Genomic DNA, 17,496 nt, shown 5'->3' with positions numbered 1-17,496 from the left:
AGAGCTCTCACATTGGCATATCTGGGAAAACCCGAATCTGAAAGTTTCCATGTTTTCCCCAACCAAATGAAAGTCCAAGTCCCTGCCCAGCACCCACATGTCCATCACACGATCCAATCAGGCACCATCCAAACTGGAGATGCCTCCCAGTCACACCATCGCAGCTGCAGGGCAAGGTGTCCTTGACTCTCTGAGAAAGGAATGTTACTTAGACTATGTATCACCCATACACCATATAATCCACCCTCCCATTTTCCCACAGCAGAAAATGTCCCAATTGAAGGCCCTATGTAAAAGATGGCTTCCAGGTCTGACAACAAGTGTGAAACTAGAATTATTGAAGAAAATCAAGGACAAGTTCAATAAGGGCTGCAGATCGTACAACCATAGAGCGTACTTCCAGAGCAGCATCCATCCTCCGTGCTTTGAAAAAAAAACCCAAGCAGTGGACAGCGCCAGCAGCGGAGATGCCCTTCGCGCAAGCAGGGAGCGGAAAAGCTGCTGCGCAACTCCCCTCTCCAGCCATGCAGAGCCCCATTCACTCACCTAGGAGCATTCTGAAGGCACTGAGCCGCGGGAGGCGGAGGGCGGTGAACAGGCGCTCGCGTTGCTTGGTGCCTTCCGGGTACTGCTAGGTCGGTCAGCGGCGCTGTACCCGGCTGGAAAGGGGGATTGCCGGGCAGCTGCTCGTAAGCTTGGTCACCTCATGGCTGCTGCGTTGCTGCTGCGACATCGCAACACAGCCATTCGACCCTGAAGCTGTGCCCGGCTCTTCGGGAGCCCGCTCGCAAGGGAGCAGCTGCCCAGCAACCCACCCTCTTCAGCTGGGCACAGCGCCACTGACCGACCTAGCGGTACCCCGAAAGCACCAAGCAACGCAAGCACCTTTGCCCCCACCTCATTCCCGTGGCTTGGCGCCTTTGGGATACCGCTAGGTCGGCGAGCGGTGCTCTGCCTGGCCAGAGGGGGAGGATTGTCCAGAGGGCTTATTTTCGGGGGTGGGCTTATATTTTTGCCCATGCGAAAAATGTGGCAAGGCTTTAGTTTCAGGACAGGTTGTATTTTCGGGGAAACACGGTAGTAAAGGTCCTGTATATTTATTTTTAGTAACTTTAGTTTGCAATGCATCATTAAAGGGAGTTCTTTATTCAGTTACAGATATGCCACATAAAACATAATTATTCACATACTGTATATATATATATAAAAACCAACTCTGAAGAACACCACCTCCACTCATTGCAAGTTCTTGAAAATAGCTGGATTACTTTTAACATGACATGGAAAACTACCTCTCCCATGAAGCTTTGCAGCTGCCGTTTCTCCTTTGTTTTCACCAATAAAAGCAGGCTTATTCAGGGGTGTAACTTCAGCGTCTCGGGTGACATTTGTTCTGTGTATAAAGCCAACTGAGGTTGAGCTTTAGCATCACTGTTACATCTGTGGATTCTGGTGTAAATATTTTAAATAAACCTTGGCTCTTTAGACTTCCTGTTTCTGAGAAAGCAGAGAGTGTTAAAAAAATGGATGCAATATTCAGCTGCAGGCTGGAGGATATGGAAGATTATTACAGCTTGCTGGGATGTGATGAATTATCTACAGTAAGATAACTTTTAAATTTTTTATATTCGCTTTCCACCTTTGCCAATTCCTTTGAACTTTGTGTATAACAAGAGTGCTGATTTTTTTTCATTTTTCTATAATGTTCTCAAACCTGTCCCTACTATAGTAATCAATCTGTTTAGTCTTTTTCTTTAGCCATCTTCTGTAATACTGCTGGAAAAGTTTCCCTTGAATTCTGCATTGTTTATTTATATAGCCGAGCCATTGTGTCATGTAAATGTGAAGTCGTCTTCAAAGAAAACTTGTGGCTTTCTAGAAAGCTATTCATAAGGCAACACAGCTAAAGGGGTGTTGCTTAGAAAATAGCTCCTATGATGCTTAATAAGATTTATTTCAAGTAAGGGGGAAAGAGAGTAATTCCCTGCTATTGTGAATCATTCATAGGAGACGAATTCTGGAATATTAACAAATCTTTTAGACATTTAAGAATGTCTAAAATCTTGGACACATTACAAAACGTTCAGTCGATTATATGTGACAAACACCCTTTAATTATCAGCTAACAGGGATGTGCTGTCCTAAAGGCTGATGTTCACAAAATTTGACAGCAATGGTACAATTAGTTGGCAATGGTTTTTCCAATGAAATAGTAATAATCAGGTCCTGTAGCATGTTTTTTTCAAAAAGGTTCCCTTTTATGATGCAACTCTAGAGTACTTATTTATATCAATCGCTCCTCTATGACTAGCCATGACTGAATTTCAGTCTGTAGAGGCCAAAAATTGAACCGAAAATATTTATCAGCTGTTCTACTACTGAGCAATGACCCTTTTTTGAGGTTGCAACTTACTGGAAATGGAAATACCTGTTTACTTGAATGAATGTTGCAATCTCTTGTAGTTAAAGTATGTGATTTTTGGAGTGGAGTAGGACGTACGGTAGTAATGCTTTCGTTGTGAAATTTCGTGTTGCTTGTACTTTGTCCATTATTCATTTTATGATCCTGTAAACACTGAAGCTTTAGTCAATATTGTTGATGGAAGTGGTTAAGGAAGAATGTAATTTTAGCTCCTCAACTAAAAATATTTTTCACTTGACTTAAACAGCAACCAGGTGTTATGAAATATTTTGATTCTTAAAAATGTGTGATCTCAACTAGGCATTTTGAATTAAGGTTTCTAGATTTCCTGTTATGATAATGGGGTATAGCCAAAAAGTAGCTTCTTTTATTGGCTTTCACCTGGTTATTTCTAATTTGCACCAAGAGTCAGTAATTGACAAGGTATCAATTTATAGAAATGTATAGAAAAATATTTCAAATGTTTGATAAATTCATTTATTTTTAAGGGAAAATATAAATAATAGTTGATTTGGCCACAAAGAATGTTAAACTGAAACTACCTTACTTTCCACAAATACAAGTATATAAAATGCCAGATGCTAATCAAAATATTTAATTTTAATTAGATTAATTTGCACATGAGTACAAGGTTTTATAAGATAAGAAAATGTGGAAATTTTCTGAAAACAGAATAATACAATATATATACTTTTGTTATTTTCAGTATGATAATTTAAAATTCATATTGAAACTAACCAACTACTATAACATGTAACGTATGGATTCACATTTTTAATATTACATTTAAGTGGTGATCTGCTACTGTATATCCTATTTTGGCCAGCACAATTTTTACTGGGAATTCTGATCTTCATTCAAACCTTTGAGTTAAAATGAAGATAATGTCAACTCTAAACTAAGTTTCTGTAGCAATTCTCAGTCATCCAGGTCATGGTTGTCCCAAAGTGTTTTTTTAGGAGGCAACTGGACTTTCTTGTTTTTTCTTTGAGGACATTTAGTTTCTCATCCAAGAAGTTTCTTCAGCTCTGACAATATGCTACTATCCCCACTATCCTGAGTTGAAGAAGCTTCTTGGATGAAAAGCAAAACATCCTCAAAGAAAAAACAAGAAGGTCCAGTTGCCTCTTAAGAAAACACCTTTGGGTCTAAGCTAAGTTCCATATTTTACTAGGTAGTAAGGATTTTAGCTTCAGTTTTTAGCATAGAAATAACTCTTTTAGTCCTCAAGTTAATGCTCTCTAGTCTGTTGGGAGTGAGGTTTTGAGACTTGTAAATTCCATACATGGCTGTTAAATGAATCACTGCGGTTGTTAAATGAATCACACAGTTGTGATTTTGCTTGCTGAAAACTGGCTGGGAAGGTTCAAATGAAGGCTAAAGTAAACTGAATTTTGATCGGGGGACTATGGGGATGCTAAGACTTTCATAACTACGAGGACCAATCCTTTTTCAGTGCTGTTGTAACGTCAAACAGTCACTAAACAATTGGTTGTAAATTGAGGACTACCTGTAAATAATTTCATAATCTTAAATAGATAAATTTCTGTGGTCATAGAAGTCCATAATTTCACATATGTAATGGTGTGCTAATATTTTACTTTCTCGACCTTCCCTTGCATACAGTGAGGATGTGAGCAATTCTTAAAAGATGCTCAGAAAAAGAAAAACATTGAAAAGAAGTTGGACTCAGCTTTTATGAATTGTCTTGGCTGTTTTTGCTTAGGTCGAACAAATTGTTGCAGAGTTTAAAGTTAGAGCTCTTGAATGTCATCCGGACAAGCATCCCGGAAACCCTCAAGCTGGTATGTCTTTCTGTTTTTCTTTCTGTAAACCACCATGAGGTGGAAATGGATGCTCTTGGGCAAAGCAAGCATCCTCAGTAGCACCCAGTGAACTAGAAAAAGGGAGTGATATTCAAATGTGTAATTCCCTCGTCATGAAAATTTGGGTATCCTGTCTAAAATAAAGTTAGTCACCTTTTTGGTTAGCTGTTTAATTGCAAGTGTTCAGCTCCTATATCCTGCTAGGCTGTGACCTAATCTATTTATTTATCTAATCCCCTTACTTGAGGCTCTGGATAGAATATCTAATCATGATGACTAGGGACATGACTCTGTTTGGATCTGGATTAATGCTGGGCTACCAATATTAGGCGAAGGGGCCCTTCCAGTGGTGAAATGCAAATTATTTTATTACTGGTTCTGTGGGCGTGGCTTGGTGGGTGTGGTTTGGCTTGGTGGGCATGGGTTGGTGGGCCTGGCAGGGGAAGGGTACTGCAAAATCTCCATTCCCACCCCACTCCAGGGGAAGGATGCTGCAAAATCTCCATTCCCTCCCCACTCTGGGGCCAGCCAGAGGTGGCATTTGCCAGTTCTCCGAACTACTCAAAATGTCTGCTAACAGTTACTCAAAATTTCCACTACCAGTTCTCCAGAACCTGCTGGATTTCACCCCTGGGCCCTTCCCCGCTTGTACTTAACCACAGCACAAATGCAGCTTAGTTTTCATGTTGTGGCTTTCATCTAATCCTCAGACTGTGACTGTGAGGGGTTTAAGTCCTCCGTAATTATATAAACACCTTTAAAAAAAAAAACCAGTCTCCAGCCATATGCACCCATTTCATTGGAGAGAAGTTAGGGGACTACCATGGTTAGAAACGAAGCCAACAGAGGCAAGATTAGCGAGGAAGAAAGCACATTTCCTGTTAATATAGTTTTCAGCTGATTCAAGGCTGGCTGGAGAGCACTTGAGATCTACTGGTGTGATTTTATTGGCATCACCTAGTGCCTAATTTATTATTTATTATTTATTATTATTATTTATTATTCATATTTATAGACCGCCCCCTCTCCCGAAAGGGACTCGGGGCGGTGTACAGTCACTAAAATACGTTATAAAATACATACAAAACGTTATAAAATACATACAAAACGTGTACAGTTTTGTATGTATTTTATAAAATACATACAAAACGTGTACAGTGTACAGTCACTAAAATACGTTATAAAATACATACAAAACGTTATAAAATACATACAAAACATACAAAACAGTTAAATAATTAAATACGTAGGTGGAGGAGGTTGCAAGACTGTACCTAGAATAATAAATATTAAATATAGTATATAGTGTATTAAAAATATAGTGTATTAAAAATTTGTGATATGTGCAAAAGGGTTCCTCTTCCTGCTTGTTTATTAACATAAAAGCTTGGGAAGGGGGCTATTTTCAGCAGTAGAAAGCCACTGAAACTATTACATGCCTGCAGTAAATTGATCCCAAGTGAATCACACATCTTGAGCCTCCAGGGGAAACCCACTGCAACACTATACAAGCCTATCATCCTGCCCATTAATCTCAATTTCTTTCAAAGCTATTCCTCTTTATTAAAAAAAAAAACACCCTTTATTAACACAAATCAGTACAGATGCACAAAGACTGTCTCAGTCTCAAAGGTGCTTTTTTCTTCAAAAGTTAACGACTGTGGAGGATGGGTAGATAAATAAGAGCTAGAGAAAATACTGCATATTAATTAAAATGAATGGTGTGTGTACTTCCTCAAAAAAAAACCCATTAAATAATTTATGATTCCTGTGTGTGTGTGTCACAAAATTTGCGTCACTAAAAAGAAAAGCTACCTTCCTCTTGTCTTCATCGCTTCCTGGACAAGCACTTTCAGACTGCAAAATGGAAAGAAGCAATTTAATCAGAAAAGCAATATTGACGATGTTTGTATTTGTCAGCCCTTGTTAGCATTTGAATTTCATGTATTTCCAAACAAATATCCGTTTTAGTAAACCTGCATAAATGAAGGATCATTGTTGTTGCCACAGAACAGAAAGGTGACTCATAGTTAAATATATATTTTCATCATCTTTAGAGATGCTATTTCTGTTACCAGGAGGAGGAGTAGAAAGATTTAAATCCCCTAGAGAGAAAATACAAAGAGCCCACCACCATAATGCAAACCAGCAGATTGGTAATCTGTTTCTCGACCTTGACCTCTAGAAGATGGGTGGGCTTCAAAGTTGGCTGGGGAATTCTGGGAATTGAAGTCCACCCATCTTCAAGAGGTCAAGGTTGAGAAACACCAGCCTGACTCTGTCTGTTGCAGAGACATTGAAGATTGAGCAATTTTATCTATTTATATTTATTTATTTGTATCGCACTTTTATTATTTTTATAAATAATTCACGGCGGTGAATACACGCTTCCTCCTCCTATTTTCCCCACGACAACGACCCTGTGAGGTGGGTTGGGCTGAGAGAAAGTGACTGGCCCAAAGACACACCAGCTGGTTTCATACCTAAGGCATTTTGTTTTTTTTGTTGTTTTTTGCCAAAAACTTTTAAATTTATTTTTAATTTTCAAAACAAACATAAAAATCCTCCTTCTTTACATCTTGTAGAAAGTGTATCAGTTGGTTACAAACGGTTTTTGTGCATCTCTTCTACCGTCATCAAGTATAATTCATATTAACTCTAATATCTTAACTCATGTGTTTATTCATATTAGCATCATCATACCTCCACTTTTATTTGACTATAATTGTTTAAACGTCCTTCATCATGAAATATAGCAAAATTTAATACCTAACCACATACTGGCATTTCATTTACTTATTTATAAAATCCTCCATTAACATTAAATCCATATATTCTATTCTAGCTAACATGCATAATATTTAACAACAGAGTTTTCTAATCCTCCTTTCCAAATCGCTGTTTACAATTTACATCCAATTTCCTTATATCACACATATACATATACATCATATACATATACATATATAATTATAATTATAATTATAATTATTATCCTTTCTTTATTTGGCTATATTCTATGTCACAACATTTCCCCCCTAATAATCAAAACTTAACTGTGTCTAATTTAATTCTCTTTTTTATTGTTATTATTATTATTATTATTAACCTTTATATATAATCTCAGGTATCATTCAATATTCATATCCAATTATTGCTTATCATAACACTACACATTGTATACAGTATTATCATTATCAATTTTTTATTTGACTATACCTATTACCACTAAGTTTCACTAGGTTTAGCTAGCAGTTTTAAATTATACTGTTCCATCTATCAACCTGTATCTTTCCAATAACAAAACAATCTTATGTCCTCTGCCATTTGTGGTATCAATCTTCTATGCTTCTTCTTAGTCAGCTTTGTATGGACTAGTCCTAGCAACTCCTTGCTTGTAAGCTCTCTCATATAATCCTGATGCCCTCTTTTTGCTTCTTTATTCCTCTCATCTTTAGCTGTCAGCAGTATTATCCATGTTTTCGTTAATAAATTTTCATAGTCCATAAAATCTTTACTTTTTTCTTCTTCTTCTATGTCTTCCCCTTTGAAATAGGTTTCCTCTCCATTTATTTCCTCTTTCAGTATTCCATTCTTTGCATTTTCAAAAACAAACCAATTACTATAAATGTCAGCAAGTTTAATCGCTTTATATTCATTTTCCACTTCAATTCTTTGAATTTTAATCTTCCCATTTTGCATTTGGTGAACATTATCAAATTTTCGATCACATCTTTCTGTTAACTGTTCCAAAAGTTCCAGTTTTTGTTCAATCCTCTCATATGTATTTGTTAATTTTAGTAATTCTGAAAATATTGCCTGCAGGCTTACAATCTCTCCATTTTCCTGACACTCCGCCATCTTAATAATAATAATAATAATAATAATAATAATAATAATAATAATAATAATAATAATAATAATAATAATAATAATAATAATAATAATAATAATAATATTTATTTCTTAGCCGCACCCTCTCCCGAAGGACTCGGGGCGGCGTACAATAAAAAACATAAAAATACAAATATGGACAGACATACATATAATATAGACATATACAAAGACGTATACAAAGAGGAGGTGGACAAATGGATGGAGACAATTAAAATCACAATATTAAAATCCCCTAAATAAATTAAATAAATTACAAAAATAAAAACCCGTCAGGAGCGATATGTTCAGACTATGGTTGAGCCAGGCCAGCTACTTGAAATAGGTGGGTCTTGAGCTTTACATGGAAGGAGCGGAGGTCAGAGGTAGTCCTAATATCCGGGGGGAGGTCATTCCACAGGGCTGGGCCCGCCACAGAGAAGGCTCTACTCCTAGGCGCCGCCCCTCGGCACTGTCTGGTGGACGGCACCTGGAGGAGTCCCTCTCTGTGCGAGCGAATTGGTCGCAGGGATGTATGTGGCAGGATAAACAAAGAGCTCTCGCTTGGAAGGTTTTTTTTTTTTTCAAAGAATTTTATTGTTTTTTTTAAACATTTATAGGGAAAAAGGTAGGTGGAATGGTGTACAAATTTTGGCAGTTGCAAGTGTGGCAGACGCCCCCTCCCTCCAAACTCATTAAGTACATCTAAGTATAAAACATTAATACATGATCATATAAAATCAGCATATTAATTCTAGAAAAATTTTCAATCAATTTATATATTATAATATAAAGTCTATATATAATTTCATTATTACTTTCGGTCTGTTTATAACAATGTGTTTTTCTTATTCATTTTTGTGATCTGAGCTTTCTTGGTATTGCCCCTTCTCCCCCCGCTGGCAGAGCTCCGGCCCCTCCCGTGTCCTGTATAACCGTTGTAGAGTCTTCTGTTTTTTCTAGGTTCGCTTTGTTTTTTTCCATAAAGGCCTGTGCCTCTATGGGTGTATTGATTCTAATTCTTGTCTCCTCCCAGAATATCAGCATACCTTCAGGCATCAACCATCTAAACCACACCCCCTTCTGGTATAATTTATTCGCCAATTGCGAATAATTTTTCCTTTTCTCCCTAATTTTTTTTGGGATCTGCTTCAAGATGGTTATCTCCCTGTCGTGATATGTCAATGCTTGCCCCCTTTGTACACCCAGAATTTCGTCTCTTATGCTTTTCCTAAGGAATTTAATATGGACCTCCCTGGGTACATTGTGTGTTCTGGCATATGCTGAATTCACTCTATAAACCAGATCTATCTCCCATTCCATCTGTTGTTTATCTTTATGTATGTATTCAGCTAAAATATTAGTCATAATGTCCCTTATATTTTCCCCATCCGCTTCTATAACATTTTGAAATCTAAGATAAAAGGACATTCTCTCAAACTCTGTTTTCATTTGTTGGATATCAAGTTCTTTGTTTCCCTTCTGCAATGCTTCTACCCCCCCCCCCTCGCCTCCGCCACCCCACCCTCCACAAGGTCCAGTCTCTGTGAATTCTTATAAATTTGGACTTGATTCTCTTTAATTTCTTCCTTCATTTCCTTTAATTGTTTCTTAATTTCTTCCTGGCCCTGTATAAGTTGCTGGAGCATTTGTTGCAAATCCATCTCTGTACTCTTAGGTTGCATCAATTCTGTAATCTTTGACTGTGTGGCAGGACTGGATGTTGCAGATGTCGGTGCAGAAGTAGCAAAGCCAGGTTTTCCAGGGGGTGGTCTTTTTGGAGACATAGTTTATAAAGTAGAGAGATCAGTCAGTATAGAGAATGGACAGCTGGAGAAGTAGAGCAGACAGGCGAGTCCAGGAGGCAGAAGATCCAAGCAGATGGGAGTTTCTTTAGTCAGTCTAGAAATAGAGAGGAATTTCCCCCCCAGGAAGTTCAAGAAATAACAATCCACAAGAGAGTCTTCTGGGTGACACGGAGACAAAGACCGGAAGCCTAAATTTTAAAGGTGGAGTCAGGTTTCACAGTTCATGAAGACAACGGAAGTGTGCCATCTTGCCCTGCCAGCTTTGGGCTCAGAGGCATAGTAAAGTTTTAAAAGTTCACAAAGTTCTCAGGTCATCAATAAGTCCTGGAGCTAAATCCAGTGAAAATCACTTTTACAGGGGTGAGGCATCATTGGTTGGCTCTCCCCCCTCCTCCTTCCCCTGGGGGCGAAAGCAAAATTTTCTCAAGCCGCTTGTCCAAGGGGGGGGAAATCCCCCTCCCTCCAGCCGCACCTCCAAGAAAATCCGAGAGTTTAACTTTAAAATTGCTGAAAAGTCCATCAAATCAAAAGAAAGGGAATGAAGAGAGGAAGCACCTCACCACACCGCCGCTGCTTCGTTCAATTTTGCATTGTCCGATCAGCCTGGAGCGAGATGCACGCGCGCCCTCCAAGACTGCTCCTCGATGCCTGGAGCAAAGCGGAGAAACCCCCACCAGCCGCCGCCGATGCCAGGGTCCTCCGCGAGCCGCTCCTTCGGCAGGACGCCTCTCCAGGGTGTCCTGTGCCCCCCCAGAGACGGGGAAGCCCACCAGGGAGCGGGAGCGGGCAAGAAACTTGCCCGTCGCCGTAGCCGCCGGAACCGGAAGTCCGCTTGGAAGGTTTTTTTTAAGTTAAAACATGGATTCACAAAAGCCATTCCCCCCCCTCTTCTCTGGTTGAAAACACGCTTCAAAGGGACATTTGGCTTACCCCTATTGCTCTGTAATGAGCCGTCAAAACAAACCACAAAGAAAGGGAAAATTCCGCTTGAATACACAAAGCTCCAATCAACAAAACCTCCCAGCACGTAGCACTTTTAAAATATTTCTTTTTTTTATATCTCTTTTATATTTCAAATTAGAAAAAGAGGTCCAGTCTTTAAATGAATTAAATAATAATAATACTCACAGCGATGAAAGAGGAAAGCTTTGGTTTATAAATCACCGAGAGTCACAGAAAAAAAAGATAGAAACAGAAGACTTAATCCGTCCATTTTAAAAAGCTCATAAAGGTTTCATCCATGAAGATAGCATATTAAAAAATGGGATAGCCACTGTCCAGAACCGTTGCAAGATTAATTTTGCCGCTTGATTCTTCTATTCATCAATTTAAATCAATTTTTAAGTTTTTATAGGCAGTCTCTTTTTAAAACAATGAAAATTCCTCACCAGCTGGAAACACTTTCACTTTCCATTCCTTCCGTTTTGGGGCCGTCCCGACTTCTTCAGCCTTGGCTGGATTTTTTGTCACCGGCTTGAAGAAATTTCTCTTGCTTCTTTCGGGGATTTTGCGATATCCCCGAGTTCAGCAAGACGTATTCTTCCTGTTCACTGTCTCTAAGGGACAGTTTAGATCCGTTTGGACCCCCCCGGTGGCAAAAGTGTGCGATCTCAGAGTATTGAGACTGCACATCATGTCGTCTCGACTTCGGCCCTGCCCCTCCCCTAAGGCATTTTGTTGTTGTTTTGTGCATGTAGGTGTGCATAATGTAACAAGTCAAAAGCAGCATGCCACTGATCAGACCAGAGATGTCCAACCTTGGCAACTTTTAAGACTTGTGGACTTCAATTTCCAGAATTCCCATGCTGGCTGGGGTATTCTGGGAATTCAAGTCCACAAGTCTTAAAGTTGCCAAGGTTGGATACCCCTGGATCAGACTCCTTCAAAAAATGAATCTAATCATATGCTAGAAAAATGTGTGACTGCTGTCCTCCGTAAAATGTTCTTCTGTTTCTCTTTTATAGTGGAGAATTTTCAGAAGTTACAACATGCAAAAGAGATTCTTTCTAATGAAGACAGCCGAGCCCGTTATGATTACTGGCGAAGGAGCAAAATTGCTATCCCATTCCAGAAGTGGGAAGCCCTGAGCAACTCAATGAAAACAGTTAGTTTTGTCTTGTGCAGCCACATATCTCAGAGAAATGAACCATTATACCAATTTGTGGGTGGGAAAGCTGGGTGGCAGAGTTATGGGTTTTTTTTGTTCACTATTCTGCGAACTGCACTTGGTCCCCTTAATCTTCCTGGTACAACTCAAGAAGCTGATGATCACTTCAAATATCTTACCTGGCATAGGATCAGGTTATTTGTGGAACCACTTGCTTCTAAGGGTATCTGCCTGTCCCATATGCCCCAACAAGGAGAGCATGCTGTGTCCAGGCGTGGGCTGCTACGGCTTCACCAGGGTTCGGGAGAACCCATAGCTAATGTTATGGCCGGTTCGGAGAACCTCCAAATCCTATCCCTGGCTGGCCCCACCCACCCCTCTCCACCCCTCCCAGGAGTCTCCACGTGGCCCATTTTGGATGTGAGGTAAGTGCAGGGCCGACATGGAGGCTCAGGGAGGGGGGAAAATGGGCCACCCAGAAGTTCTGGAAGGCTGGAAACGGCCTAGTTTCCAGTCTCCATAGGGACTCCAGATACCAGGGGGACAGTTTTTGCTGTCCCAGAAGCTTGAGGAAAGCCTCCAGAGCCTAGGGAAGGTGAAATCTCCCCTCCCCTTCCCCGCTGTGGTGCAGGAGTCTGACTAGGGCACGCCCACCGTGGTCACGCCCACCCAGCAACCGGGCAGAGAACCCCTTGCTAAAAATTTTGAAGCCCATCCCTGTCTGTGTCCCCTCCTTGAAATAATGCCCTGCCTTCTCGGTGGTGGCGCCTTTTGGAACTTCCCTCTGTCTGCAATTGGCCCTGATCCTGCAGATGTTTAGAAGGGCGGTCTGACCAAGTCTTTTTCTACAGGCTTTTGGGTCATGATATATTCCCAATGAGTTAGAGAGTATCTCACTCTGGTCACCATTTTATTTTATTTTTTAAAGAAGGTTTTAACGCTGTGTGATGTTTCTGTATTGGTTGGTTTGATTCTCTCTCTTTCTTTCTTTCTTTTTCCCAGAATGACATTATTTTGAATTGGGCAGCCATATAAATGTTTTGAATAAATATATAAATTATGATGGTAAATATACAAATTCTGATGACAGAAGTGCAAAACATGCTGAGGACACAGAAAAAAACTGATCTAATTTAAAAGGAAAATGAATTTCCAGCAGCGTGGAATTCAGCTCACTTCAACCTTCTTTTGAGGCCATTTTTCGCCTTCAGGAGGCTTGAAGCCTCTGGAGTGCGAAAAACCGGCCCTATGGCTTACTTCCGGTTTACTCGTAGGGCCGCCTGCCCTCCGGAGCGTTCAGAAGCCTTCAGGAGGCTTCCCTGAAGCCTCCGGAGGGCAACAAACGACCCTATGAGCAAACCAGAGTGACTTCCAGTTTGCTCATAGGGCCGGTTTCAGCTCTTCGGAGCCTGCAGAAAAGCCCCCTGAAGGCTCAGGAGGGCCAAACCCGGCCCTATGAGCAAACCGGAAGTCCATTCCCGAACTTCCGGTTTGCCCATTGGGCCGGTTTGTCACGCTCTGGAGGCTTCAGGGAATCTCCCAAAGTCTCCAGAGGGCCTCCGGGGGGAGGGGGGCTGTTTTCGCCCTTCCCATGCTCCTATAAAGCATCTGGAGCCTGGGGTGGGCGAAAAAAGCACGCCAAAAATGGGGGGGGGAGCGCTGGTCATGCGCGCATGCGTGCTGGGGTTGTGCGCATAGCATTATGGGTGTGGCACGCCCACGCACAACCCCCCTGTGCTCCCTGCGCTTTTAGCATGCAAGCCAAAAAAGGCTCGCCATCACAGTCCTATATAATAAACCGGCACTTTGATAGTGGAGAATACCTGTAGCTCTGGATTGAACTGTGGGGTCCTTGGTGTTCTCTGAGCTTTGAGGTTTTCTTGCAGATCTTTCATTAGTAAACCAGGTAGCATCAATGCAGCGATTATGTTGCCTGGTTTGGTAATGAAACATCTGCAAGAAAATAACCAGCTCAGAGAGCACCCAAGGACCCTAACAGGCATTTTGCACGACAACTTCAATAATCTATTGACCATGATGTCTGAGACTTATGGGAACTGTAATTGAAAAAATCAGGTGGCAGGAATTCTTCAGGACTTATGTGATGTCCTTTTCAGCCTTCCTGTGAGGCCAGATGGATGGAATCTTCTGCTTGCATGAAGGCATAGACTCCACCATGAATATACAACTGTTCTTTCACAATAGAAGAACAATTCTATGCGCAAAAGGGGTCACCGACTTTGAGGCAAACCTATGAGGCAAAACTGGCCTGTGATAGTAACAATACTCCTTCCCTCTATGATGGTGAACCTATGGCATGGAGCCATCTCCCTGGGCACGCGAGCCATAGCCCGTTGCTCTTCCAGGTTCCAGCGTGCTGGCCAGCTGGTCTTCACACGTGCGGGAGCCAGAAACTGGAAGAGCAGCTGGCCGATGTGCATGGTTTGCAGCTTGCGCATGTGCACCAGCCACTTAGTTTTCCAGTTCCTGGCACAGCAGCGCACACAAAGACCAGCTGGCCAATGCGCATTGTGCCCCGGAAACCAGAAAATCATCTTCCCGGCGGGCGCATGCGCACTGGATGGTTGCTCTTCCAGTTTCCAGCATGCTCGTGCACTCCCATGTTCGCCAGCACTGCTCTACATGAAAACTAAGAATAACTTTTTTTAAAATTAAGCTCTGTTTGAAAATTGCTACAACCACTATCACTACCATTATCACTACCACAATCAATCGATTTGGTCAAGTAAACAAAATAATTTATTAATGAGTCCCTTGAGTTCTTTATCTACAAACATACACAAACACACACACATGCAACATTCATTCCTCAAAGTACCACTGGTAATTACCAATAACACCAACATCATTTATTTTAGTCATTGACTTAACAAAATTAAAACTATCCCATTATGTCAATTGTTAAATCTAAATACACTGCCACAAGAATAACTAAAATTTAAGGGGTTGGCAGAGATATTAATCCATACAATACCATTGTTAATCTACAATATCATCCTGAAACTTTTTTGCTCATTCACTGTCCGTGAATATGCTTGTTTTGTACTAGATCTTTATTTTGGCAATCAAATTATATATATTTTTTCTTGTTCTAGTCAATGCATTGGGCTGTCAGAGATAAAAAAGAGCCAATGTTGGATGCTCCTGATTCAAATCGTAATGACAAGATGGCTGATAATTTTTCACTGAAGACAGAAATCAACAGGGATGATGTATTCAGTGATAGAAAGGAAATGGAGGATTTCCAAATCTTTGATGGGAAACCAATGTCACCAAAAAGCCCAGATTCGCCAGGTAAACCTGATTATAGCACATTCTACAATATAGAAAAACCACCACCATCACAAACCCACTTAACAACATGTAATTGTATGCACAAATCCTCTTAACCGTCACACTATTTCTAGTCTTATAAATAATTCATTTTCTTTTCATTACATGATTTTTCAGATCCAAATTGCTGGCACTTGCGCTTCCGTTGGTCGGGTGACACTCCATCTGAACTTCTGCGGAAGTTTAGAAATTATGAAATATGAAGCAGAACATGAAATATGTATGGAGGATGAAACGTGTTGAACGTGGTTTTTGCTGTTTCAATATTTTTGTATATGTTTATTACAGAGTGGCTGCTTGCATGTGTATATACTTTATGTTAGGGATGTGCCTACTGCTTCCGAAGTGATTCAGAACGTATGCAAGGAAACCATGCAGCTGTCCGGTTTTTTTTTTTTTCAGGTGAACTAGAGAAATGATGTAGCTCTTTGAAAACTTGCATTTAGAATTGGATCCTTAAAGCAACAGCAGCAACATTTCTCAAGCTCGGATTTATGCCTGAACGGAGGGGAAAAAAGCAGGCTGCTGTAATGAATAGCAGAGAGGTGCTGTGTTTATGCAGAGTTTGAAGCATCACTTCTGAACAATTTTTGAAATTTGTGTGGCTTCAGAAATATGTATAACTTGTGCAGTTATGTATAGTATTTTAAATTTTGTAATATTATTCTTATATAAATTATAGTGTAAAACATTGTTGTTTCTGAACTAAATTCATTCATTGCATGGATAATATGTTGGTGTATTTAGTCCTTTTTCCAAAACTGTATCCTTAACAAAACCTGTTTCCTATAACTGTAGAACCATTAAGAAAATTATCTGCAGTGACAGTCACCTTAACATTCTTTATTTCTAACTTCTATTTCCAGCTATATTCCATCCCATGGAAATGAATTCAGATTTTAACCCTTCAACTCTGTCATTCCCATCTCCTAAAAGCCTACTTATAATGTCTCCTTTTTTCCCCCTTGCTATATCCTGTTGCTTGCGAAACCTTCCAAATTATATTGGTAATACTATCTCCATATCACTCTTCAAAGTCCATCTTTTCTAAGAAACATTTTATCTAATTCTTTACATCCTTCACCCCAGCAAAATCGTATACTTATCTTGCTGTTCTTAATATTCAGGGTCAAAATACACACCATGTTAGAGTTACATGTATTTTTACTACACGTAAAAATAGCTACAAGCTTGAGGTTCTCCAGTGCTAATCGGGGCTTTGCTACATGGTTTTGGAAGAAATGTCCATCTGGGTTCAGTTCCAAGTGGGGAGAAAGACATTGGAAACATGGAGACTGCTTGAAAAGATGGTTTTAATGGTGGTGGGCAGGACCACATGGTTTGAGATCCTGGGCAAAAAGAGCAGAGATGCTGAGAGTGCCTGGGTTTTATGTCCTCTCTGGGCTTTTGAATTTGAACTTATATTCTGATTGGTTGTCAGACTCCCATGCAGGGGCAACTCTGTAGGCTGTACTGAGTCCCAAGCTTGGTTGACTCTTGTTGATGATGATGTACTGAAAGGGCTTTGGGATTCATATTAGGGCTCTGCCTGAAGGAGGTAGATCTTTGTTATGTAGAAGAGAGTGGCCCAGATCTTAATGGCCCATTGACAAAGGTGGGAGGGTGAGTTTCTGTCTCCCTTTTAGAGGAAATATTCTAGATATTTAGAGGAAACATTTAGAGGAAACCTTTTGTGATGCCCACCGTCTCCCGATGCACTTGATGGGGATAATTTGCCTTGAGTTATGGCAAATCAAGGCTCTCCCATCCAATTCCTGTGGATGAAATTCCTAATTCTGCAATTTTGTTCACCGGGTCCATATATACATGGGAAGTTGTAGAGAGCAGCAACATACTGCATCATCATTGTTAGTTCAGGCCTTATAAAACTTTAGGACAGACAGCAGTCATCTACAAATAGCAGGTCCCAGATTTAATGGATACCACTCTTTCAAAAGATCAGGTAGTGGAGCAGAAAATGCATTTGTATTCATCTTTTGGGAGCCGTGGCAACACCAGTTCTTTAACCTGACACAATGCAAAATGACCGTTGTCTTACCTGAACGGTCGTTCTCATGGCGCTGCGGAGAGTACAAGGATGGGTTA

At 40.4% G+C, this 17,496-nt stretch overlaps 1 protein-coding gene across 1 annotated transcript; it reads left to right on the top strand.

Moving 5' to 3' along the window:
* Window positions 1-1,377: 1,377 nt before the first annotated feature.
* DNAJC12 (DnaJ heat shock protein family (Hsp40) member C12) lies at window positions 1,378-17,428 on the top strand. The gene is made up of 5 exons (XM_081954512.1): window positions 1,378-1,601; window positions 4,149-4,227; window positions 11,894-12,033; window positions 15,153-15,351; window positions 15,508-17,428. The coding sequence occupies exons 1-5, from the start codon at window positions 1,524-1,526 to the stop codon at window positions 15,591-15,593; spliced, it is 582 nt and encodes a 193-aa protein (XP_081810638.1). The 5' UTR covers window positions 1,378-1,523; the 3' UTR covers window positions 15,594-17,428.
* Window positions 17,429-17,496: the final 68 nt, after the last annotated feature.

This window comes from Natrix helvetica (assembly GCF_964273705.1).
Source record: "Natrix helvetica genome assembly, chromosome: 5".
Taxonomy (NCBI): Eukaryota; Metazoa; Chordata; class Lepidosauria; order Squamata; family Natricidae; genus Natrix; species Natrix helvetica.
Note: the sequence above shows the minus strand (reverse complement) of the source record. Positions and strands in the feature narration are given on the sequence as shown.

Excerpts from the sequence above, each read along its gene's own strand:
- DNAJC12 (XM_081954512.1), top strand. The coding sequence starts at position 1,524 with ATGGATGCAATATTCAGCTGCAGGCTGGAGGATATGGAAGATTATTAC. Across the intron at positions 4,228-11,893 it reads TCCCGGAAACCCTCAAGCTG|TGGAGAATTTTCAGAAGTTA; the intron begins GTATGTCTTTCT and ends TCTCTTTTATAG. Across the intron at positions 12,034-15,152 it reads TGAGCAACTCAATGAAAACA|TCAATGCATTGGGCTGTCAG; the intron begins GTTAGTTTTGTC and ends TTCTTGTTCTAG.